We start from the raw sequence: 27,746 nt of genomic DNA on the forward strand, positions 1-27,746 counted from the left end.
ACCATGTGATCCAGTAATTTCACTACTGAGTATTTACCCAAAGAATATGAAAACACTAATTGGAAACGATGTATGCACCTTATGTTTATTGTAGCATTATTTACAATAGCCAAATTATGGAAGGAAATGAAGTGTTTATCGACAGATGAATGGATAAAGAAGATGTGGTATATGTGTGCAATATTAGCCATAAAAAATGAAATCTTGCCATTTGCAACAATATGTATGGAGTATTTAATGCTAAGTGAAATAAATTAATCAAAGACAAATATATGATTTCACTCATGTAAAATCTAAGAAACAAACAGAAAAAAAGGAAATAAACCAAAAAACAGACTCTTAACTGTTAAAAACAAACTAATGGTCATCAGAGCAGAGTGGGGTGAGGGGATAGGTGAAATAGGTGATGGAGATGAAGAGTATGCTTATTACGATGAGCACTGAGTAATGTAGAGAATTGCTGAGTCACTATCTTGTACTCTTGAAACTAATATAGCACTGTTTGTTAATTATACTCACATTAAAGTTTTTAAAAAGTATTTCCATTTTGAAAAAAACACACTCTTGTTATCCTCCTCTCTAAACACCTATGGGCTTTAATTCTCATTGTGAGGTATTTATAAAGCCTTTAATCTTCTCCATCATCCAGACTGTCTTCCCACAGATGCCGCCTACCTTACTGTCCACCTTGTTGCATGACAACAGTGGCACCAAGGTGAAGGCAGTTCCTCCATACTATATTAGCTCAGCAAGCAGCACAAATTCACAAAATCAAGTAATATTGAAATATTGATGATAAACCTAGTTAGCAAAAATACACATTGTACAACTGCCATAAAACCCTATTTTAATCCTGCTATCAGACTGGATTAAAAAAATGAATAAAAAGATAAAGCATTCCGTATTGACTAGTGAGAGGTAATAAGTAAAACAATGACGACAACAATGATTAATGAATACAACTAACAACAAACAGTTATCAAATACTGATTATGCTAAGCACTCAAAGTGTTCTAGTGACAACAGTTTATAGCAGGGAAAACTCATAGGTTCAGATATACACACACAGGGTGGAGAACAATGAGCTTTCTCTCTGGAAGAATGAAAGATAATACCTCCCTACACCACTGTAACCAACTTGAAAAGAGATGAGAAGACAGAAAGACTGGAAAGTCTCTCCACTCATGTGCCACAGACAACATGTGAGCCCCAGGATTCCTAACCCTGACTGCGGCACCACTCAGTGACAGTACTTCCCAAGTTCAATCTCCTGTGCATTGCTTTCATAGCACCTGTACTATCCTTTAGATTATTGACATTTTTCATTGAGTAATTTTTTAAGCTGAATTTCTAAGCCACTATAAATATAAAATTAGTACCAATTCCATATCTAGAAGATGTCTATGCACTCTTTAAGAAATTCCTTGAGTTGTACATCTTCCGGCACCAGTGATTCATATGAGGTAGGCAAATGTCAAGACTATTTATGAGGATAGGTGTTATAGCAGATGTGGCAGTACTTCTATGAGTCTATATAAAAATTAAAATACATAGGTGGATACCATCACAACTACATTGGGAAGACAATCTGAATTTTAGTGGTGGAGAGAATATTTGAGATTATCCACCCTTCCCCCACACTGTTATAAATTACCTACTAAGGATCCCTCAGATTCCAGGTGATAGCCGAAAGCTCACAGATCTGGCTTATAACACTATTCAAGGAACTTCTCCACCTCAAGGGTTTAATCAAGCAAGAACATATGGGAGGTTGGCATAGAATTAAGGAAGCCAAATGCAGAACACAACAAAACCCCTGAGTTCATGGGAACTCAGCTATGTGGGTGTCTCCTCAACAAGCAATTCTGACATCCTGAGGACAAGCTCTTGTTTCCAGAATGCCAGATTGAGTAAGTTGGCTTCATTCCTAGAGCAGAAACTCAAGGACTTTAAGATGAGCTCAGTAGGCTCTGATCTTATAGATACTGCTCTTGTTTTTATTTTATCTCTTTCATTATAGAAAAAAAATTAATACAGAGAAAGATAATATTTTTTTTTAAATCAGCCATAATTTCAGGATCAGAGATAGCTATTGTTGACATCTGATTAATCTCCCTCCAGGCATATTCCTGTATACACATACAAACTCCACATGAACATAACATTACACATACTGTTTTGTCATCTTTTCGCCCACTTAATAACATGCAATTTTCCCTACAGAAATATTATATTTAACCAGCTACCCAACCAGGGGAGACTGTTGCTGAAGAAACACTGACTTCTATCTGTCTATGTATCCACAAAGTCTCAGTAGGATAAAAGAGATTGTGGATGGGCATCAATATCCTTGCCTCACTGGCATTAGCCACTCTGTGTCTTTCCTTCTTGGAAACCTTATACTCATTTAGTTCTAGCCATGTTCTTTCTCTTTTTCTTTCTTTCTTTGTCTCTTTCTTTCTTCTTTCTTTCTTTCTTTTTCTTTCTTTCTCTCTCTCTCTCTCACCACATGCTATATATATTTTTTTTGTTCACTGTTAATACAGCTGCACTATAATTTTATATTGTCTAAATGTGACTTATAAACAGATTATGTTCCCCACAATTACACATTCCACATTGATGAAAGGATCTTGGGCAAGAGAGAAGGGCTGGCTAAATAAGGTGAGTGAGCTGGGTGGGCAGCTAGGAGGACTCACTCACTAAGCGGTTCTTTAGGTACAACCAGGCAAGACTACACCTCAAGGCTGAAGTGAAAACCTGCCAGCCAGCCAAGGATTGAGTCTCATCAGGCTGGAAATCACGTGCTCTGTGAATAAGAGGACAGGGGCTAGATTGTAGAAACAGGTTGGGAGGGGCCTTCCCAGAGATTTCATGGAAAGCTGGAAACTTGTCTCTAAGAAAAGAAGCAACTACACAAGTTGTCAAGAGGCTTGGGGAAGCTAGATGCTGATACAGAGGGTGATGCCAAATTTCTAGCACAGATTTTTAAGGTAATGAATACACACACATGGAGAGATCAAAATAATCAAAATAATCTAAAACCTACCACTTATGTTCTTTTAGTCATGTTACTCTCCACTACACACACACACACACACACACACACACACACACTCTACAGTCAGAGCAAATACATTAGTGACGCCAATAAATATAAATGGACCAACTTTATCATTCAAAAGAATTACTTCTGGCTATATGCTTTTCATAAGACTCATTTAAAACATAACAACTGGGGCACCTGGGTGGCTCAGTGGTTGAGCATCTGCCTTTAGCTCAGGTAGTGATCCCGGAGTCCTGGGATCCTCCTGCATCAGGCTCCCCACAGGGAGTCTGCTTCCCCCTATGTCTATGTCTCTGCCTTTCTGTGTCTCTTATGGATGGATAAAATCTTAAAAAAAAAAAAAACAACAACAAACCCACATACAAAACAACAACAACAACAACAACAACTATAAAAAGGTTGAAAGTGGAAAAACATTCCAGGCAAAAACTGACCAAAAAGAAAAAATATGGTATTAATACCAGATAAAAGTGACTTTATAGAGGATCCCTGGGTGGCTCAGTGGTTTAGCGCCTGCCTTTGGCCCAGGGCATGATCCTAGAGTCCTGGGATCGAGTCCCACATCAGACTCCCTGCATGGAGACTGCTTGTCCCTCTGCCTGTGTCTCTGCTTCTCTCTCTCTCTCATAAATAAATAAAATCTTTAAAAAACAAAAGTGACTTTATAGAATGTAAAATGTAACTGATTGTCAAATTTAACAATTTATCCTATAAAACTATCTTCTTTTGTTTCCTTTTTAAATATCTGGAAAGACATTCTAAGTATATATGTGTATATAAATATCATATCTACTCTACTTTCTAATCACTAAGAACATCTTCATAGGGGCACCTAGGTGGCTCAGTCAGTTAAGAGTCTGCCTTCAGCTTAGGTCATGATCCTGGGGTCCTGGGATCAGGTCCTGCATCAGGCTCCCTGCTTAGCAGGGAGTCTGCTTCTCCCTCTCCCTCTGCCCCTACCCCCCACTCATACTTGTGCTCTCGCGCACTCTCTCTCTCTCTCTCTCTCTCGCTCACTCTCTCTCTCCTGCTCAAATAAATAAATAAAATCTTAAAAAAAAAAAAAAAGGAAGAACATCTTCATTGGTTGTTCAGAGATGGGTCATATTTTATTCTCCAAGTTGCCCTTTCTTTGCAGTCTGATGCATATGCACAGAATCTGTGTGCTGCCCAAGGCTGGAGCACTGTGCGTATAGAGATAAAACATCCACTCCTGGCCTTGACAGGACAAGTGGCACACATTGTAATTATTTGCATGATAAAATGAAAAACTGTAACTCTTTATCTAAACTCCCGTTTATCTAAACAAAAAATGTCGTTATGAGGACAAAGCAATTATTTTCTCCCCAGATACTATATTTGAAAATATACCTCTTTAACAATGCATGAAAGTCATGACCAACTTCTATCTAAGCTCTTCTTAAGCCACTAAACAAATTCATCTCTTGATCTGCACTTCTTATAGGTTCTAATGCCAAGATCTTGCTCTTATGATCCCTGATATCAGTCTGTTATGATTATCCTGTTGAAGTAAACATTATAAGGCTACAAGGTTCTGATATGGCTATTAGAACATATAACTCTGTCAACCTTTAGTGTCAACATACTGCAAAGGGTAAAATTCTTATTCTCAATTCCCAATTGGAAATTCCTAATTCTCAAACCATAAATAAACTTCTCATCAGTGTTATGAAAATAGTCAAAGAAAACCATATAAAACTCATGTTATCTGGAGAGAGGGAAAATCCCAGTTATTGTTTAATACCATACACAAGTGCCCAAGAAATAATGAACGCAAGTGACAAATTTAGTTTCTATTGTTAAAAAATCCTAGTTAGTAGTATATCTCACAAGGCAGAAAATATTAAAAACTGGGACACAAAAGATTGTTCTTAAATTCCCCAAACACATATCAATGTGCATGAGAAACAGAAGAAGCATGAGAAACAGCTCGTGTGTTAATTCATTCTGATGTTACTATATTAAACATTTTGAGTAAATGGAAAGGTGGACATGTGCTCGGCTTTGTTCTTTGGCAACAGAAAGATCAGACTTCTGTATGGCATTGTTGGATTTCAGAGCCCTCTGATGTTTTGGTAAATCTAGATGAATGTTGCCTTTAATTTTTCCAATATATATGACCATATAATTTGTACTGCAAGTGAAACATGAACTCCTTGAATATTAAGTTCTAAATATGACATCATGACTTAGAATCATAGCTTTGAAAGGACAATTATAAGGACTCAACTTCTAAAGATTTTTTTTAAATACTTTAAGGATATATATTTAATTCCACAGCAAGTTGGTTAAATTTGGCAGAATTTAGCCCACCCTACACATAAAGGAAGTAAAAGATTATGTAACACATTCAAGATTACATAATTGTTCAACATTTTAACCTAAATAACAGTTCTAACTCACTGAAATGACTCAGTGCTTATAGTAGGGATTCTCAAACTTCCTTAAGGGACCAGAGAGCGAATATTTTAGGCTGGTGGGTCATAGGATCTCAGTCACAACTACTCAACTCTACTACTATAGCATGAAAGCAGTCCTAGATAATAGGTAATGAATGAACATGTCTGTGTTCCAATGAAACTTTACTTATGAAAACAGGTGGCCAGCCCCGAAGCTATAGTTTGCTGATCCCTGACACAGAGAATCACTTTCAGGCTTAATCTTTGACCTGTAGGGAGATTATGACAATGGGAAAATAAGATGAAGTAAAACCACAAAAGCCCTTTCAGCTTTGATAAAGGGATTCATCACTGATCTAAGAAAATATGAATGACACAGTGGCTACAGTCTTTCTTCAATTTATGACCTTCTACACAAGGACACATTTCTATTGGGGACCCCGCAAGAGAGCAGTTGTGTTGCTTGACGAGAAAAGATAGGGGCACCTTGGTGGCCCAGTCAGTTAAGGTCTGCCTTTGACTCAGGTCATGATCCCAGGGTCCTGGGATTCAGTCCCTTGTCAGGTTCCCTGCTCAGTGGGCAGTCTGCTTCTCCCTCTCCCTCTGCTCCTCCCCCTACTCATGCACTTTCTTTCTTTCTCTCTCTCTCTCTCTCTCTCTCTCTCCCCCCCCCCCAAAATAAAATATTTTTTTAAAAAAGTGAAATTATAAAAGTATTAAAGTGTTTACTTTCCTTCTACTTCCTGTAGAAGCTGCATTTTAACTCTTTAAAAACCTCTCTGCAAAGATAATCACAAAAAGTATATTTAAGATTACTCACCCATATCTTGCCAGAGATGCTAAAAAGACCAGCCATTCCAGACATCCTAAAAGAAAAGTGAATAAATGAAGAGAAGAACCAACACTGGTGATGTATATTATGAAAAAACAAGGCAGGTGTGGGTGGCTCAGTTGGTTAAGTGTCCAACTCTTGATCTCAGCTCAGGTCTCAGTGTCACAGCCATGAGCTCAAACCCTGTGTTGGGCTTCACACTGGGTGTGGAGCTTACTTAGAAAAGAAAAAAGAAGAAAAAAAAGAAAAAGAAAAAGAAGAAAAAGAAAGGAAAAGGAAAAGGAAAAGAAAGGAAAGGAAAGAGGGAAAAGGGAAGAGAAAAGGGAAGGGAAGGGAAGGGAAGGGAAGGGAAGGGAAGGGAAGGGAAGGGAAGGGAAGGGAAGGGAAGGGAAGGGACGGGCAAAAACAAAACTCAGGTCATAGGGATCTCCCCCTCCACTTTTTGCAATATGTTGTCCTCTCCTGGATTCACTTCCATTCACATAAAGCTTAGATTCCACACTCTTCATTTCAATTCCTCTGTTAGAAACACATTCAAGCCTCCCTGGGTAGCTGGGTATGTGTCCGGGGAAGACCACATGGCCAGCTGTTCTTTCACAGGCACAAACCTCAGGGAGCAGTCAAGACTGCATTGTTTTACGCTCTACTTGAGATGATAGCTCATATCTTTTCCCTCCCTTCAGACCTTCTGCACCCTCCCTTTCCTGTGCATGCTCAGCTAACAGTACTCCTTGTATGTCACTGCAAAATCAGAAGGCATTATGTGATCTCTCTTATCTCCCCACCACCAAATCTGAGCCTGGTGGACACCTGATCCATCTCCTCCTGTTACAACAGAGAAAGTACCACTGCCCTACCACAGTCTAATTCCTCCACTTTTCCACAGATCCCTCTCTTTGGTCTTGCCAATGACTTGGTTCTTTCTGCCATCCCTTTCCCTGCATTAGCAATTTCCCCCTTTCTGCAAGATCATTTTCTTCTGCATGAAAACATGTTATACCCTCTCTTATCTTCTAAAAAGTACATCTGTGGACTTCATATGGCTCTCCAGCTTCACAAACTTTTCCAAGGAGTATCTATGTTTACTGTTTCTTCTTCACTGGACCTTTAACCATACAAACCTGGCTTCTGTCCTCACTACTGTACTATCACTACTTGTGATTAGGCCATGATGACCTTGCATTGCTTCCATCAACATCCATGTCTCAGACTCGATTTTCCTTCACCTCTTGGTCACATGGGGCACAAGAGACTACTCCCTTTCTTGAGTATCCTTTGCTTAGCTTCTAGGAAACTATCATACCCCTGATGGTCCTCCTGCCTCATTGGCACTCATTCAGTTTCCTTTTCCTAACTCCTTCCTGACCCATCTTCTTAACTTTGGGGTGTCTCCTGGCGGTCCCAAGCACTTTTATCTTTTTCCCCCTCTCTAGGTGATTCCATCCCTTCTAAGGTTTGAATACCATCTACATGCTTTGTATCTGTGTTCCTGAATTCTCCATGGAGACCAATCACCAGACATCCAACCTGACAGCTCTAGAAGGATGTCTGAATCTCAAACTTACCATGTCCAACACTGAGCCCTTGCTTTCCCCTTGTTCAAATCAGTAACTGATACCAAGACCCACCAAGTACTTAAGGCAGAAACCCAAGAGATTTTTTGTGACTCTTCCCTCTCCTGCATCTTAACCAAGTCTACTTTCAAAGCATATTTCAAATTCTCTCAATTCCCACTGCCACAACCCTGCTAGGCACTAATATAATCCTTAGGCTAGACACTACAACACCCTTCTAACTGTCTCATCTCAACCATTTGTACCCTTTGCAACCTCTCTTCCTAAGAGCCATCTTCTAATTGTACACATTGATATGTACAAGTTCCAAACTGAGGCCATAGACCTATATGATCTGGCTCCTGCCTGCCTCTCTTTCTTAGCATATACCACTTCTCTTCCCTTTCTCTCTGCTCAGCCTTGGCCATCTTTCTGCTCCTCAGTACCACAAACTCTTTCCAAATTGGGGCCTATGGCCATGCTATACCCACTGTTGGGAATATTCCTCTCCATGCCCTTTACCCAGCTAGGTCATCCTATCCTTCAGCTCTCTCTGCTACTCCACCTCTCATCCGATGGAGGCCTATGCCCCACAGTCAGTCCCTGTCTTAGTAAAGATTTGTTTGTTTTTAATAGCGTTATCTAGACTAGGATTCTTTATATCTCTAGTTTTTTTCTTAATCTGTCTTACCTTAAGTTACCTATGGAAAGCAGAGGGATCAACTCTGTCTTCCTCACTGTTGAATATCTAGAACCTAGAACAGCGTCTGGCATAAAAATCAGTGCTCAAATATTTGTAGAATGAAATGCCAGAGGTGAACTGCTTTTAGAGTAAGCTCTGTATTTCCTGGGTATTATATAAATGATACTAGATGATTTATTCCTGATATATTGAATGATTTGATTCAATTTATATACTAATGTAAAATTAACTACAATTATGACATTTGATCCAAAATTAAAGCCAACTATGGAAAAAGTATGGTTTGATCTTATCTTCACCAAGAATTATACAGTTTGCCATCATGGACAAAAGTTACCCCCAGCAGTGTTCCCCTAGTCAGCGAAAGACACCATGTTTTATTTTCCATATAGATACAACAGCAATTCCTTCAATAAATTATAATTCAGGGAAGAGTTCTCTCTTACCAATAATTTAAACAGAACAAAGAATGGTAAGTGATATTTAATATTATATTTTGTAAAGAGGAAACAGTTGATGTGGCTTAGTGGAAAAGTTACAGAGAAGGTTTTTGTAACCCACCTGAAGCTGGATAATTAATTCCCAGTATACTAGCAACTGGTTGAAACATGTGGGTCATAAAACCAGAAACACAACATTGGCCAAGCATGGTCTGATGTAGTCTGGGTAATCAGAACTGAATTTGAAGAAAAATGTAGATTTTCAAGGCTGTCAACTTAATACTTCCTATTTTATAAATAACATCTTGTCATAAGAAAAATAACAAGTTACGTCAGAGAAGCAGGGGATTTCCAGCCAGTCAGAGGCTCCACTGATTGCCATTTCTTCTCTAAAATATAATTCTGCAGGTCTTCATAGACTCCTGGGCCACGGTAACGGCGAAATATCCCATCCTTTGCACTATAAATTAAAAAAAAAAAAAAAGTAAATAAATCCATTAAAATAACAAGGGCTACAGATAATAAAAATCAAAACAACTACTAGTTTTACATGTGAACTTCACTTTGAATTTTAACTTGGCTCAAAGAAGAAAAAAATTATAGGTAGGCATAAATATTAATGTATTAAAGATGAGAAATTCCCAAACAGCAAGCATTACGCATTCTATTTTATCACCGTACAATTTGGGACCATAAGCAAAGTTCTCAGCAGTGTCTAATCTACCAAGTTACTTTTTATTATTTTTGCTATCAATTGTTTCAATTTTTCTCTTACAATGGCAAAATAATAATTTTTATCAAGCTTTAAAAAATTGTATCCACTTTTCCGAACTTAGGTCATTCAAGGGCCTCTCTTCAAAATTAACAGAACACCTTGTATTTTCACAGGTCCCTCAGTCTTTCTCTGGCTTTCTTGCCATTGTCCAGCTTCCTGAGGGAAGATTCTGCACTGGCCATTTTCTCCTTAAGTATTACTCATTCAGCACTCATGTGATTGGTGGTTCTGTTGCCCCGGCTCCATAGAAACGGCTCACATTGGGGGTCTCCAATGACTCTGCAACGCCAGATCCATAGAGCACTTTTCTATCATTTCTCCTAGTCTGTCACCAGCACTGTCCACTACTGAACGTCTCTTCCTTCCTCCTTTCCACTGGCTTTTATGACTTGAGCTCTTGGCTTCTTCTTATTACTCTGACCACCCCTGCTCAGTTCCTCACTCCCTGTCCTCGTTCGTAGATGTCCTAATGCTGGTCAACCCATCTCCTATCCTTGACCTATTTCTTGTCCCACTGTATATGTTCTCTCTAGATATACTGCAATTTTTATCTGCCACGATGCTGAGGACTCCACAATATGTGTCTCTAGTCTAGATCTTTCTTCTGAGCTTTAGATCCTGAATTCAAACTATTACCTAAACTTCTCCATTGGGAATTAATAGAGGCACTTCACACTATCTTCTCCATTCTGGTCTATCTTCCAAACTGCATCTTATTCTAATGCCTCTTCAGTAGCTTTTATGAGTTCTACATGGCCCACTGATGGTCATCACAGGCCCTTCCTTCCTTATGGCTAACTAGTCACCATGTCCCAATGGTCCCACCTCCTAAGTATCGACCCCTTCCTTTTCCCCTGTCACTATCTGAGCCTCTCTAGCCTTATCACTCAGGATGATCCAATTGCACCCAATGGGCCAGAAGCAGTTATAGTCCTCAGAAGGTATCTCATTTTCTCTCAGGCTTTTCCATGATAGCTGCTGTATCTGGAAAGGCCTTCTCTGTTCTGTCTGCCTAATCCAATTTCTACCTTTCATATCATTGGAGAAATCTTCCTCTGACTCCCCCTGCCCCCTCCTACTGTCTGATATTAGGTGCCTTTCCCCTGGGGTACTCTGGGCACCCCTCTCTTCTACCAGCTATAATTCAATGCACATCAGCCTTTTTCTCTTCAAACATTAAGCTGAATGAGCAGTGGTTATGGAAAACAACTTAGAATTCCTCATACACGTTTACTGCTTTCAAATATTTTCTAATGTTTTTAAGTTTCTAATCAGAAGATTATTTACACTTACTGAAAAAATGCTGGGAGAGTAGTGACAAAGAAGCGGCCACTCAAACCTACAGGAGGCATAAACAAAAAAGTTAAACGTGAAACTCCGACTACACCAAGCAGCTAACTTATGTTGTAAGAATAAGCAGCCTTGAGGTTGTTTTCATAGTCACACTATTAAAATCATTCCAATTATTTAATCATTTACTTTTTTTTTTTACTTAAAGAAATCATATTTTTATCCTTTTTTATTTACCTAGCCACTTCCTGGTCACTGACATACAATTTACTTATCTTTGATACATTACACTAAAGTTTTTTGGCTTATGCATTGCTTGGAATAGTAGGGTAGCTGAAGCGATAGGTTGTAGAGTCATGCAATCTGGGTTAAATACTATATTCTCTAGTTACCAGCTTTGTGACCTTAAATAAATCAATCTTTCTGTAAAATGGGTATACTAAAGCCTGATTGAATTGTTCTGAAGTTAGGTTAAATCTGTATGTTAGGTGTTTAGCACAAATTAAAGGACTCAGTAAATTATAGGTATCATTATGTCAGTTAGGTTAAGAAAGAATAAAGAATATGACATAAGATGGATCATGTATAATCTTTGCACAATTATAAAACTTGTAATTTCTGTCCAGGAATTCAATGTACATTATACAGATTTTTTTTCAATTTGTCTTAGCAAACCTTTAGTGAACAATAACCACATATCAAATGCTATGCTAGGTACATGTGAAGATAAAGATAAATAAAGCCCTTAGTCACTTATCAAATATTTATTTACTAAGCAACTTCTTTGTTCCAGGGACTGTGATAATGGCTCAAGACACATAAATAAGCAAAAACATGCAGTCTTTATTTTCAAAGAAGTTACAGCCTAGTGGCAGAGGGAGATAATGTAATCAAATAATAATGACCAGAAAGGGATGGGTGGTATCAAGGTAAGGGGCATGCAACAAAAACCTGCATGACACTAAGGGTAAAGAACAGATCCCTGCTCTTTATTTTTAAATCGATAATATTTGTGTGAGTACCAGTTCTGATAAAGAGAAGGAAAGTTGAAGGATCTTCCTGGCCCACATGATAAAATGGCAGATACATCATTTTCACATTCCACATCACTTCTGCCTTTCCCACTGCAGGACTATCTGGATGATATCAAATCCTTATTTAAATAAAGTGGCTCAATTTTTACAGCTCTGGGATGACTTGCAGTTTGAGATATTGAAGGTTTATTTTTAATAACAAGGGATATTTGCTTATACTCATTTTATAAACTAAATCTATATTCAGCAAAATAATTTATTGGTTGATGATGAGTCTTCCCAAAGAAGGGTTCTCTATTTTTTTTTTCATATCCAACTAAGTAACTCTAAGACATCCCTATGGCACCTAAAAGCAAACACAGTATTCTGCAGGCAGTAAAAGTCAATGTTACAAAAAGAAACCTAAACTTCATACATTTATGATTTATATTTTTTTAAAGATTGTACTGGCAGGAACAAAAACAAAAGTGACCTGAGAAGTCAGTTGAGGATTGGAATAAGCATCTCTGTCTACAGGGTATTCTCACCTCTCACAAGCTTGGAACTCCACTCTACCAAGGAACAAAGGCATATTTTAGTGTATTTCCAAATCTAAACTGCCAAGGGAAAAAGTACTGGTGATCCTAAAGACTTGAAAAATTATTACATGTCTTGCTTACTATAAAAAGTTTCAGGGAGGCCTGGGTGGCTCAGCGGTTGAGCATCTGCCTTTGGCTCAGGGCGTGATCCCATGATTCGGGATCGAGTTCCATATCGGGCTCCCTTCTGGAGCCTGCTTCTCCCTCTGCCTGTGTCTCTGCCTCTCTTTATGTGTCTCTCATGAATAAATAAATAGAATCTTTTTTATAAAAAGTTTCATATCTCACTTCTTTCTTAGCTACAGATTTTTATGACCACGCCAAATTTTTTTTTTATGCCAAATTTTATATAAGGAGAGTTACAATGTTAGGGAATTATGCTTTACTTACATGCTCTTTTAAAATAGAATGCACAAGGATACCTGAGTGGCACAGTCAGCTAAGCGTTTTGATTTTGGCTCAGGTTATAATCTTGGGGTTGTGAGATAGAGCCCCACATCAGGCTTTGCACTTAGTGTGGATTCTGCTGGAGGTTTTCATTCTCTCCCTCTCCTTCTACCCCTCCCACTTGTGTGCATGCACTCTCTCTTTCTCAAATAAATAAATAAATATATCTTAGAAAAAAATGGAGTGTACAATTAGCATCCCATCATTTCTTCAAATTTCTATCTGGGTTTTATTTTTATCAGATTAAATAGGATTTCTAATAAATTTAAACATCACTTAAGGCAGTATTTTTAACGTGGTCTTTAAAATCCTTCATTTGTTCAGGGGCTTGGGTGGCTCAGTCAGTTATGTAACCGATTCTTGATTTTGGCTCAGGTCGTGATCTCCAGGTGGTGAGATTAAGCCCCGAGTGAAGCTCAGAGTCTGCTTGAAATTCTTCCTCTCCCTCCCTCTGCTTCACCCCTTGCTCAAGCTCTCTCTAAATAAATACATAAATCAATCTTAAAAAGTTTTTAAATCCTTCATATGTTCTTGGTCATCATCGGCCATGGCAATAGATTAAAAGTAAATAAATAGAAAATGTATTTCATAAAACATATTAACTTATACAGTATGTATAACAATATTTCCAGATTCATAGGCCAGCTTGCCTAAAGTCAAACCCCACTTCTGCATCTTAGTTTTTATCTGGGACAGTAAATATGAACCATGAGTTTTCTCATAAATGGGCATCATAATTTCTATCTCAGTATTTTTTAGTATTAAATGATTTTATATTTATAAAGCACATAGAATACAGTGTTTGACCACAGTGATAGATAGTCTCTGGGTGTCTTCTTTACCTTTCTGGTTCAGACTAAAAGGATGTTCATCCCCAAAACTTTTAAAATAAAGGGTATGAGAACTTTATGGCTCATTGTATGAATTGCTGTGCTTTTTCCCTAACTATTGTACCAGAGTACAAGACCATCAGTTAAGGTTAAAGATTATTAATAAACTATAACACCTCAAAACTGCTTTCACTTACATCTGTCAGTATTTCTTCAAATGACAACCCATGCAGAATACTAATAATATGATCATGGCATCTAACTCAGCTCCGAGTTCAGTTTGCTGTCTGGAATAATCCACTGTCACTGAGGATGTATTTAGGACAGTCAACAACAGAATCGAGAACAACCAAAGTAGTTCTAACTATGAAACACTACTAAGTCCTCAAAGATCTGACACCACAGGAAATTCACCTTGACTAAATGTCATTTCTGAGAGGCTAACAAATGTCAGAAAGCTTTGAGTTTCATGTCATTGCTCCAAAAATGTCTTCTAACCTTTAATACTGATGTTATCAAGTATCAAGGGAGTCTTTCAATTACCTGAAAAGTTCAAACATGACCAACTTGGAACAGAGAAGCACCATCTGAGGGTGTGGACTTCAACGTTGAAAAACAAGGCTAGCATGGACCTTACCAATGGATTACAACAGCAGGGCGGCAGCTCACTGCAAGGCTGGCATAATGATTCACTGTGAGAAACCTCAGAAAATGTAGAAGAAACAAGCATACTCTTCAGCCTTTAACTAAGAAAGTTTGACCATGAGGTCTCCCAACATTTCTGCATGTCTTTTTTACTTTAAGAGAAACTTCTACTTTAAAATGAAGACTGGGGGATCCCTGGGTAGCTCAGCAGTTTAGTGACTGCCTTCAGGCCAGGGTGTGATCCTGGAGTCCCGGGATCGAGTCCCACATCAGGCTTCCTGCGTGGAGCCTGCTTCTCCCTCTGCCTGTGTCTCTGTCTCTGTCTCTCTGTCTCTGTCTCTCTCTCTGTGTCTCTCATGAATAAATAAATAAAATATTTTTAAAAAATGAAGACTGACTGCAATGTAAAAAGGGCATTAATCCAAAATGCAGGACAAAATTTAATTTCTTATTAGCAGGCTTATCTTAAACACGTATAGCAAAAGAAAGAAAAGAATTAAAAGATTAGAGAAAGAAAAATTATATCAGGGAAATATATTTGGATACACAAAAGCACAAGAGAAATTTTTTAACTTCAATATTTAAAAAATTGTTAATAGTTGCTAGCTTTTGTTCTATTATAGCTGCTTTACTTTGGGCATGTTACTTAACCTCTCTGAGTCTTAGTTTTCTGAATAATATAGAGATAAATAGTTCTTTCTAGGGTTGTTATGAAGCTAAAATGTATTAAAGTGTCTGACATAATTATAGGTTGAAGTATATGTTTAACTAAATGTTATTTGTTATTACCAAAAGAGTAGCAGAAGGAAAGCAATGAAAAAAAAGTAGAACAAATCTTACCTGTGAGATCGAAATAAAGTTGTCACCATAATACAAAATACTAATTTTTAAAATTATAAAGTTAAAATATGAACACTAACTGAAGAAAGTAAAGTAAGTTTGCTTTTGCAATTAATTAGTGGTTTAAACACAATGCTTATTCTTGGCTGTGGTAGAAGTCTGGTATACCTCCAGTCTAGTGAAATAGCCATCACCCATGGGTGCTCTATGCTGTTTTCCTGTCCTTCACAACTAAGCTCATCTGCATGGAACAGAACATTCAAGTACATGTTCATTACATTTAATTTCCCAAAGAACATGCAGCTAAAACAACACGTGGTCTATGTAGTATTAAGTAGGCAAGGTTATGTAATCTAATCTAAGGCTTTGCTTTTCCTTGACTGCTACATCTCAACTGTAAAATGGAATGTATAATCCCCAATCTTTATCATTCTGAAAACTTATTTTCTGTTCAAACTTCTTTTAAAAAAATCTCTTGTGATATACCAATGGAAGAGTTACAGGCATAACTAAAGGCTATGCAGAAACACTTCAAAAATTCTTGCTTTCATTTCTTTTTAAATTTTACTTGCAGGAAAAAGAAATGAAACTATGCCTTACTGCATTCCTGCCAAAGCAGCCATAATGAAAGAATATGCTAATGAAGATCTATAATCAAATATAAATCTATACACAGAAATATCCAGTAAAGTGCCCAACTTGAGGAAAAGTGGTATCATCTCAATGATACCCCAACTGCTCATTCAGGATGTTAGATTCTGTAAAAGCAAAGTAAATACCCAAAGAGCTTTCAAGTAGAGGGACAAGTTGCCCCAGAAGCTTGCCAATGAGTTAGTACCACATAAGACATCCTCTCTTCATTTGGCTACCAGAACCCCTATTCCTCCACCTCCTTCCTACCTCTAATGCTTCTCTTTTTCCTCTGCTGGAACTAACCTCTTTCCTTCTAAATGATAGAGTGCCCTGGTTTTCAATCCTCAAAACACTTCCCTAGTACACCCTTCCTAGGTAATCTCAATTATTCCCCCCACCTTTTTTTTTTCCAAAAGATGTTGTTTATTCATGAGAGACAGAGAGAGAGAGAGAGAGAGAGAGAGAGAGGGGAAGAGACACAGGCAGTGGGAGAAGCAGGCTCCCTGCAGGGAGCCCGATGTGGGATTCGATCCCAGGACCCCAGGATCACGACCTGAGCCAAAGACAGATGCTCAACCACTGAGCCACCCAGGTGTCCCTCTTCCTCTCCTTTCAAATACATCCACGGCGATGATCCTCAAATATGTATCTCCAGCTCAGCTCTATTTGGTTTTCTATTGAACATGTCGAACTTCAACCCTATTCCCAACCTGCTCCTCCTTTCATCTTTACTATCTTCTCCTTTCCATCAAATGCTACAGGCCAATCCATCGGGAAATCCTTTTGGATATTCCAGCCAAATGTAGCATCTCAACTCCAGTCACTCATCCCTGCTGCTATTAGTTCAAGCTACCATAGTCTCCATGCTGAACTACTGCATTAGCTTCTTAACTTTTCTTCTTGCTTCTACTTACAACCTCCTACAGGAAACTTTTCATGTAGCAGCCAAAGCAATTCTTTTAAAATGTAAGCCATACATATCATGTCACTCTCTTGCTCAAAACCTTCCAGTAACTTCTTTCCTATCATACTAAAATCTAAATTCCTTCTCATGGCCAACTAGACCCCCATGGTCTGGTTCCTAGCTCTCCAGCTCTGCTTATCTTGAGTACCCCACTGGCTGTCATATGGTTCCTCAAATAAGCCAAGTACACTCCTCCCTGCATGTGCTCTTTGGTCTGTCTGTAATGCTCCTCTCCTACAGCTTATTGAAATTCACTTCCTCAATATGTCAAGATATCTAGTCCAACAGTCCTTCCCTAGACATCCTCTTTAAAATAGTGGCTCCTATCATTTTCTAAATTTTTAGCTTGCTTTCTTTTTCCTCTTAGTCCTTACTACCACCAGACACTCTTTTCCAATTTACTCTTATTACTATTTCCCTCCTTCACTAAAATGTAGGCTCAATGGAGAGCCAGGTCTTTATCTTCCTTACTCACTTGTATCATGTATCTCTATCACTGCTATCTAGAACAAAACCTGATGCATGGTAGAAATGCAAGTATTTGTTGAATACATACATTATTCTTAAATCCTTTAAAAATATTGACAGCATTAGATTTGTTTGGGTTTTTTTTTTAAAGACTTTATTTATTTATTCATGAGACACAGAGAGACAGGTAGAGACACAGTCAGAGGGAGAAGCAGGCTCCCTGCAGGGAGCCTGATGCAGGACTTGATTCCAGGACCCTGGGATCATGACCTGAGCCAAAGGCAGATGCTCAAACACAAAGCCACCCAGGGACTCCAGCATTAGATTTGTAATTCAAAATAAAATAAAATAGTATAATATGAAGTGAAATATTCTTTAGGCCACTCAGTCATGTGTGTGGAATTTTGTCTCATAATTTTAATTTATGAATTGCAGTTTTTAAATTTTTATTATTTAAAAGAATTCTAAAATTATACTTTAAAAACTTGTTTATTTCCTTATTTGGACTTTGTTTCTTCATTATTCCTAAAAAATACTAGACCAAAGGTTTTTTTCCTTCTGTTTTGATAAATGTTTCAAATATATATAGCTTACATTTACATAAATTCTAGGAGTCAATGATACATTTGTTTTTAAAATATTTCATTATAATAAATTTGTCTCTATATCATCAAAAAAGCACTCCATCCATTCACAATGGAAAAAGTAGCTGTAAATCTACATTTTAGTTGGAAAGATGTATTCAGTTAGCCTTCAGATCTATGAATCCATCACAAAGGTAATTGTTTAATTCTTTTAATTCAAATCATGCTGTGAATTCACGGCAGGTATACCAAATGACTGAATGTGAATAGGTCAGCTACATTTCTAAGAAACTCATCATAAAATATATCTGGTACTCACTGTATCAGTTCACACCTGATTTTGTTGAACTTGAACTACAAAAACAATTTCAGAGCAAAAATATAATTGCAATTTGATGTCCAAACAGAGTAACTCATTCTAACAGCTCAAACCACAAACTAATAAGTATAATTGTCCATTTCTAAATAGCAGATGGGCAGAAGTGGCTTTGATTCAAATGATTAGAAAAGGCAAAAGCTTGAGGACTGATGGCTTTAACAGAAATCTCTCTCCAAGGGTTTGTCAACACATCTTAACAGACACCATACATTTTGTAGTCCAAGTAATTGGAAATACATTTACATTGTGTTTTTGCACTCACAGTTGTTACAGGAGTTACAGCAATATCCTTTATAAAGGGATACAGGAGATAAAAATTGAATGTAGACAGGAAAAAAAATAACCAATAAAGTTATTGAATCAAAACATTGAAATCTGGGATCCCTGGGTGGCACAGCGGTTTGGCGCCTGCCTTTGGCCCAGGGCACGATCCTGGAGACCAGGGATCGAATCCCACGTCAGGCTCCCGGTGCATGGAGCCTGCTTCTCCCTCTGCCTGTGTTTCTGCCTCTCTCTCTCTCTCTCTGTGACTATCATAAATAAATAAAAATTAAAAAAAAAAAAAACATTGAAATCTGAATCACAAAAACCCATCTTTTCTTCTCATTTTATATACAAAACACAGGTTGGGTTTTTTCTGTTTTTTTCTTTTAAGACTTTTTTATTTATTCATGAGAAACACACAGAGAGAGACAGAGACAGAGACATAGGCAGAGGGAGAAGCAGGCTCCTCACAGGGAGCCCGATGTGGGGCCCGATCCTGGATGCCAGGATCACCACCTGGGCCGAAGGCAGGCATCCAACTGCTGAGCCACCTAAGTGTCCCAAAACACAGTTATTTTTAAACTACAAAAACAAATTGCATCTTTTCTGAATTTAAAAGTTTCATTTATTTCCCTCTTTCCTTTGAAAAATCACATCATTAACAGCTAATAAACGTAGATGGAACAACAGAATTAGAAATTCACCATTCTGAAAAAAAAAAAAAAAGTTCACCATTCTAGAACCCACTATGAAATATCTGATTCAAAAAAAAAAAAAAAAAATGTGATTCAGGTAAGATCATCATGGATCTTACATCTCCAAAGTATCCCTCCACAGATTATTTCCTAATCACAAAGTAGGGTCTTTTCTTTATAATGGAGATGTTTATTGTAATCACCTTAACCAAGTACTCAAACTCAACATTAATGGTGATAATATGTGTCTTCCGATGGAATACAAGTTAAGTCACAGGATTATCTATAAAGTACTCTTGCCATAAACATCTAGCCTGAATCATGCTTCTAGACCAAAATTCAAGTTTGCAGAAAATATAAGAATAAATTAAATGTTACCATAAAGACACACCTAGGCAAATCCCTGGCCTGTTCTCTTAAGAGTGTCAATGTCAAAACAAAACAAAACAAAAAAAAAAACAAAAAAAAAAAAAAAAAAAACAAAAAAAAAAAAAAAAAGAGTGTCAATGTCATGAAAAAAAGAGGGGACTATTTTCCACATCAAAAGAAACTGAAAAGATATAACTACTAAATTCAGTTAGTGAACCCTGACTAGATCCTGGTTCAAAAAACTATAAAACTATATATGAGAAATAATTATAAAGATTTCAATATGCTGAGGTATTGAAGGGTAAAGTATCATGTGGTCTACAAGTGATTTTCAAATGACTCAGCAAAATAATAACAATATAATTATAAATATATATATACACACATATGTAAATACAAACATACATAGATAGACCCAGATATGCCAAAATGTTATCTGTTGATTGTGGGTGGTTAGTTCATGGTCAATAAACTCAAAATCCTAGTCTTTCAACTTTTCTATAAGCTTCAAAACATACAAAATAAAAAGTAACAAACTTTTGCATTTAATGTTCAACTTGTACAGTACCTGGTTCTTGAATGACATCTACTTTTCCCACACTGATCTGAAGTACTTCACCATTCTTTGCAAACGTCTCCCATTCTGAATCGGTCTGCTGGCAGGATGGACACCAAGGAGCATAACTGTAAAAGAAAAATAGCCAATCAATATAAACATCTGAAAAAAACCTATAAAACAAAGTAGGGAAATAGTGCATTTAAATTTAAAAAAATAGATTCTTAACTAAAGGGAAGAAGTAAGCTTTTCCGAAGTTCCTTGATATAGAAAAACAGAACCATATTTCCCCCTAGAATTTAATGTATGAATATCAATTCTCTGGGGAAAAATAGCCAAAATTTAAGAAGATTTTCACAAATTACTGTAATATATAAAATACTTTATTTCAGTGTTATTCTTACAATGGACCCAAATTTTACTACTTTCCAGATAGCTTTTGATTTATGAGGATGAAACTGCTTGAGTATCCCACTAAGGGTGACAGTCTTCATAAGGGGGTCTTAAACTAGCCATGCCAGTTTCAGATTCATCAAAGTGAGATCTGAGGGGTAGATACCAGAAGATGTATTGCTAGTGGGTCCCCCAAAATATGAATCATTTCCATGTGGCAGTTCTTAACCATGTGGAGAAAGTAGAAGCTATAAGCCAAGCCTACTCCACACTTTCTTAAATAGGGGAGTTAGAAAAAGTACTTGGGCCTTCAACTAGAACTCTGCTGTTTTATTCTTTCATTCAATAAACATGATCTTAAGCACCATGCTGAAAACTGAGGCTACACCTATGAGTAAGACAGACATGGTGCCTTCCCACTCCTTGTGGATTCTATCATCCACAGATGAAAAGAGGTAAACATGGGAGTAAGGACAATCCAAGTGGTAAATGCCATGACTGAAAATATGGAACAGATGCTATGGGACATTCAGAAACTCAGTGATCTCAGAAGGGCCCAAAGAGAAAGGAGCATCTGCACTAAGATCTAAAGAATAATAGCCAGAGAGGGGTCAAGGAATGTTCTAACCCAAGCAGAGAGAACAATAAGTATGAAGACAAAGTATTGACAGGACAGGATGAAAACATCATCCACAGCTTTAAAAATATTGTATAAGGAGTCAGGACTTATTCAAAGCTCCATGACTGATACCCTAAAAAAAGTAAGAATCATGATCAGATTTACATTTTTGGAAAAGTCATCTGGCAGCTCTGTGGATAATGGATCAGGGAAGGATAAAATAAAAGCAAACTGGAAGGCTGTGCTGTCCTCCTGTTTTGCTAATGGCCTCACTTTGCCTCCCTTGATGCTAGAAAACATCATAAATGGGCCATAAAACTCTAATGTGCTCCAGGATTTCACATGCAGATGTTAAAATAGGAATCCAGAGAAAACTGCTGTTTAGAAAGTATAGTGAACAACATCTCTTGCAGTCTTAAGCCCCTATACCCATGCATATGATCTTATTTGGAATAAAGATCATTACACACATAATCGAATTAAGGACCTTGGGGTGAGATATCCTGGATTTAGGGTAAGTTCTCATAAAAGAAAGAAGAAAGTGTGACACAGAGACACAGGAGGAAGGCCATGTGAAGATGCAGTCAGAGATGGTTGGTATATAGCTACAGGCCAAGGAATGCCAAGGCCTGCTGGCAGCCACAAGAAGCTAGGAGAAGCATGGAGCAGGCTCTCTCCCAGAGCCTCTAGAGGGAGCCAACCTTGCCAACATTTTGACTTTGCAATTTTGATCTCCAGAGTTGTGAGAGAATAAATTTCCACTGTTTTAAGCTACTAAGTTAGTGACAATTTGCAGTAGTCCAAGGAATCTATTACAGAGATCATTTGAAATTAGAAGGAATTGAGATCGAATATGCTTTATGGAAACTTTTAAAAGTGTTGGTAGAGCTATGCTTAATATAAAGTATTGTGAACAAACAATAGCATGCACTAGAAATCCATTTTAAAATAGAACACAAAAGGAAAATTAACATTTACAGGACATCATCACAAAAATACATTAGTACAAATGGAGAGACATTCTGTTTTGCTTAATAATACCCAGAAGAAAAAAAGCAGTAAATAAAATTAATTAATCTCATAAAATAGAACAGGATATTCCAGGAAAAAAAATCACCAGACACTTTGAATAATATTTTGGGATACCATCAACTAGACATATTTTTAAAATCTGCTTAAATCTGTTTAAATTATACTTAAAAAAAATCCCCAACTCAATTCAAAATGCTGAGGGAAAAAATGCAAATATATTTTTTAAGACTTGATATCACTGAATTATTTATGTACAATGGGTGAATTTTATAGTATGTAAATCATGCCACCAAGGGGTAGAGGGCAAGAGACAAAGATGAATCAAGATTGGAAATATGCTGATACAACTACAGAATCTGGATGATGGATTGATGTGGGTTCATCACACTGCTCCTATATTTGTTTATGTTTGAAATTTTCTCAATAGATAGCTTTTGTTTATTGTTTTATTGAGGTATTACTGATATATTACATTAGTTTCAGCTACAACATAATGATCAAATACATCTTTCTTAAAGATTTGATTAAATGGAAAGATACAGCAAGTTCTGGATGGGCAGGCTCAGCTTTGTGAAAATGTTGATTCCCTCCAATTTATTTTTCATTTCTTTCCATTCCTGAGTTATTTTTACAAAATGTGGCATCTATTATTTCTATATTAAGAGAAGAAAGGCATGGGGGGAGGGAAGTAGGAAAGAATGTCTGCCAAAAGAATAAAACAAACACACACAGGAAAAAATGCCTTAGGAAATAAAGAGGAAAAATGTTAAATGATCAAATTCTATAACAAGATTTAGGCTCAAAGATGCTGTCAGGTCATCATTTATGAACCCTTTTATCTCGACCTGAGCAGGAGCATGTGTATAGGTACCATGCAACACTCAACGCAATGATGCATACAAACCAACTTTTCTGAAAAACAACAATAACACACAGAAAAGGGACAATATTTTGATCTTTCACATTATGAAAGCGTACGCGGGGTTAAAAAGTCAACATAATGGGGAGGTTGCATTTACTTCAACACAAATATTTAGATTGGGTACAGCCCAGGAGAGAGAGGGCTGCCCAAAGCAAGGCATGCATTTCACCAGCCAGATGCCAGAAGCAGTCAGACTTCAGCACAATTGTTCATCCTCTCTAAGGATTCATTCATACATCTCTAGAAGGGGCTAGGAGAGTCAATTCCAAGAATATTCTAAAAAGTCATTAATCTTCTCATTACAGCTCACACTCTAATCCCTGAAATCCCAGATATATGGAATAAAGAACATAGGCCAAGAACAATCTGCTGACATCTTTGAACATGGTTGATTTTAAAAACATATATCTTGTGCCAGGTGACTTTGACACTGAGGCTGGATCTGAGCCCTCCTCGGAACCCACCATGGCCAGAGATGAGTTGGAGAGCCTAGCCCTGGCCTGGAAGTCACCCGTCCCCAAGGCCAGGAAGCCAGGGAGGAAGCCACCAACCCCTGGCCTGGAGAAAACAGAGGCAGCCCCTGAGGAAGGGGTCTGCGGTGCCTCACCTGCCCCTGCCGCCAGCAACTGCCCCCAGCAACTGCCCCCAGGGCCCCATACTAAGGGCCTGCTTCCGCAGCCTGCGAGAAACTGCCTGGCTCAATGGCCTGGCACTGCCCACTTGGGGCCACAAGGCCACAGGGCCGGATCGGCCCATGCCCCAGCCACAGGCGCTGGGTGACCAGGGCCATCCCCTGTAGCGCTGGTTGCTGTCTGGACAGCTGCCACGTGGGGTCACCCTCTGTATCCCTACCTGCTATAGGCCCAGCTGCCCAGGGCCAGAAGCGGACATGCCCTGGGAGCTTCTCCTCTCGCTGCCACCCTCAGACCCCATGGGGCTGAGAGCCCCCAAACTTTTAACTTGAGGGCCTTTATTATTAGGACAACTTCCTGTTTCTTCCTGAGAGAAAGCATGTGGGCTTTGGAGCTCAACAGACTTGGGCTGAATCCTGGCTCCGTTGTTCCTTGCTGTATGACCAGGCAAGTCACTTCCTCCTGTGAGCCCTCAGTTCTCCATTTGTAAGATAGGACAATGCAGCCTACCTCACAGGGTTGTTGTGGGGGTGATGCCTGGCACACACCCATTCAGGTTTGCTCTCTGCTCTTTCCCCAGGACAGGGGCCTAGATCTCAGCCAGGGCCTGGGATAGGAAGCTAAGGCAAGCGGAACCTTCTAGAAAGTCTTTGTGTGTCATAGGTTATTTAGGGTGGTACAGTGTACAGTGTGGATGACTTATACTTCCTAGAGTCCTTTCCCAGGAAAGCCTGGGACTGTCCCCCAGCATCTGGGATTGGGCCCTGACCCCCAGCCTGGAGCTCCTTGGAGAAGCCTGCCCCTTCTCTCCATCGCTACAGGGGGTGCCAGGATACAGCATAGGGCTGGCATCCTCATTCTGGGTCTGCTGCTCTTACCTCTGGGAGGCCCCAGGCCGCTCCTGAATCGACATCCATGACTTCCCTGAGCTGCCTCCTCCACCCAGTGCATTTTCCCAAGAAAGTCATAAGTTTGCTGAAAGCCAAGAGGCTGCAGGGACTCAGGGATGAGATAAGACAGGCTGAATGACAGCCCAATCCTAGGAGGTCTCCGAAGATCCAGACTGGTGGCCTCGGTCCTCCCCAAGCCAGAGCCCCATCAGTCATGCCTGCTATGAGTTACCTCCTTGCAGAGTGCTAAATTGAGCCAAAGGCTGGCAACCTTGGCCTTTGGCCTGGCTAAGGTTTGGAAGAAGGCTGTGGGTCCTGGAGGCAGGCCATTAAACATTAAAGCATTTGGGTTGTTTTGGGGGGAAAAAAAAAGAAAAAAAAAAAACATGTATCTCTTCATTAACAGGGCAAAGCATATACCTAGTACAGTAAGTGCTCAATAAATAAATGAACAAATTTTAAAGAAAATTATAGTCTTTGAGAAAAGACATTTTCTACCTATTTTAAAAATATCTGTATGGCAGATGATACTGGGACAAGCAGTTGGTAAGCTTTAGGAAAAAAAAAGAGAGCATTTTATTATTTAGTACTTCAACAGGCATCAGTGTATTAGGTGAAAGTTCTGCCAGAGGATTCAATAAGATCAACTTACAAATTAACCGTGTGACTGTGGGCAGGTTAGTAATCACTCCATGCCCCAGCTTCCTCAATTGCAAAATGGAATAGTAACAGCAGCTACTTTAGAAGGTTATTGCCCCCAATAACTTATAGATGATAAGATTGCTCCTTATAACTTTAGATGACTTATAAAAGCAGGCACACACTAAGAACAATCATTAATATCAATTACATTTGTAAAATACTGCTTGGTTTCCAAGACATTTTTATAATGCATTAGCTCGTCTGAACCCTACAACCTCACTGTCAGACAAGGCAGGTTTAAAGGACCTTGCTTAAGGTCATCTAAGACAACACAGAGCAAGAACCCAGATGGAGGTATTTATGTGATAAAGTCTCCAAGGAAAATAGAGCCCGAGAGAGAGAGAGAGAGAGAGAGAGAGAGAGAGAGAACCAGACAGAAGGAAAAAATTACCAAAAATAAGGAAGAATTTTGCAGTACAATTTAATGAGTTCTAGGTCTTTTATGCTTTGTTTTCCTAGGCCTGTTGCCTTTGCATTTAATGCATGGACATATTTATTACTACATCAGTAATTATTATTATTTTTTAAAGATTTTATTTATTTATTCATGAGAGACACAGAGAGGCAGAGATACAGGCAGAGGGAGAAGCAGGCTCCTCACAGGGAGCCCCCCCTGGGACTGGATCCTGGGACTCCAGGATCACACCCTGGGCCGAAGGCAGGCGTTAAATCGCTGAGCCACCCAGGGATCCCCTACATAAGTAATTATTAAATCTTGCTAATTTCATCTTTTATTTTTAAAAATCCCAGTCCCTAATCTCTAGACAGGCTATTACGTAAATTGGGATTTTGGTGACAGTGATCCCCAGACACAAAAATGCTATCGAGGTAATATTAGATATTCCTTTTTTTTTTTTTTTAAATGTAGCTGCTACCCACTGGAGACTGGGACTATGAGTGCTATTATTCTGAGATTTAATCAGAGCTGTTTGTGTTGGAGTACACCAACATCATTCACTAACTTAGTGTGTTCTTTTGATGGTAGGAATAAGTCAGCTCTGAGTCTCTGGTGTGGGAAGTGGTCCACTGCTGTTTCAGCTTTTTAAATTATTAGTATTCTTTCACAACTAAAGGACTATGATTTAGATAGTAATTTAGAACCTACTAAAGGAAAATACCTTTAGAGGCCCAATGAATACAAACAAGGAAACTCAAGACTTTCATGTACTCATGCACTCTATCTCTCTCTCTGTGTATGTATGTGAGTATATATATATATATATATATATATATATATGCAATTTATATGCACATATACATGAAAAAAATCAGCAGAAAGGACCGAACTATGTCCTTCATTTATATTATTTAAGACTAGTTCATAATGTCAGCCTTCTAAGAACTATTAGAGTTGATCTGTCATAACTTTGTTCTTTAAATTAATCCTTCTTTCTTGTAAGAGCCTCTAAGAGGAATTAGAACCTTTATAATCATGTAAACTATACAAAAGTATCTTTCCTGTTTAAACTTTTCCCAGGTGGCAGCAGTATAGAAAGTCAGTAAGCTGCATAAAGACATGCAAAATACATTCCAGATAGCTAAAATACTGTTAAATTATACCAACTTGGATATCAATCCAGTGTTTTTTGGCCACTCCTGGGAAACACATTTCAAAAGCATGTTTTCTTGTCATCCATGTCCATATTTATGCATTTATCACACTTACGTTTCTGCTATATGCAAGGTGGTTGAAAGCCCTTGTTACTTTGATTGCATGAGCCAACTGAACTTGGTGTGAGATTTCATTAAATGTACAAAATGTTTCAGAGAAAGGAGTTACTTAAAAACACTTCCTAGAAATAAAATTTTACTAAAAGTACATTTTTATTCCCCAATAATGGGCAATTTATCTTCTTCTGTCTTGGCTCAAATTTCACATATTCTCTCGGGGAGAGAGTGCACACTCCCACACATTCTCTTTTCTTATCCTTGCAGAAAGGAGACGGACAACGACTGATACAGCAGATTTTCACTTAGAGCTTACTTTGACCAAAATGCTCAGAAGAATATGTGACAATGAAGATGAAAGAGGTACGCTAGGTTCATCTTTCTAGGGCTTAAAACATGAAACTAAATCAAAATGTCAACAGATAATGACCCACCTACATCAAGTATTATTCTTCTCTCTGGAAAATACAGAAAAACTCTTAATGATCCAAAAGTTGGAAGGCTTTTATTTAATTCTATTTC

General features: G+C 38.2%; 1 protein-coding gene across 1 annotated transcript in view; it reads right to left on the reverse strand.

Annotated features, from left to right (window-relative positions):
- The window catches only part of TMX4 (thioredoxin related transmembrane protein 4), a 51,372-nt gene that overhangs the window by 17,717 nt on the left and 5,909 nt on the right, over positions 1-27,746 (reverse strand). The window contains exons 2-5 of the mRNA XM_072736368.1: positions 20,379-20,494; positions 11,084-11,129; positions 9,347-9,475; positions 6,308-6,353 (exon numbers count right to left, since the gene is read on the reverse strand). Of these exons, the coding sequence (XP_072592469.1) occupies positions 6,308-6,353; positions 9,347-9,475; positions 11,084-11,129; positions 20,379-20,494 (337 nt within the window). The remainder of the gene's footprint in view (positions 1-6,307; positions 6,354-9,346; positions 9,476-11,083; positions 11,130-20,378; positions 20,495-27,746) is intronic.

This window comes from Vulpes vulpes, chromosome 14 (assembly GCF_048418805.1).
Source record: "Vulpes vulpes isolate BD-2025 chromosome 14, VulVul3, whole genome shotgun sequence".
In the NCBI taxonomy this organism is placed as follows: Eukaryota; Metazoa; Chordata; class Mammalia; order Carnivora; family Canidae; genus Vulpes; species Vulpes vulpes.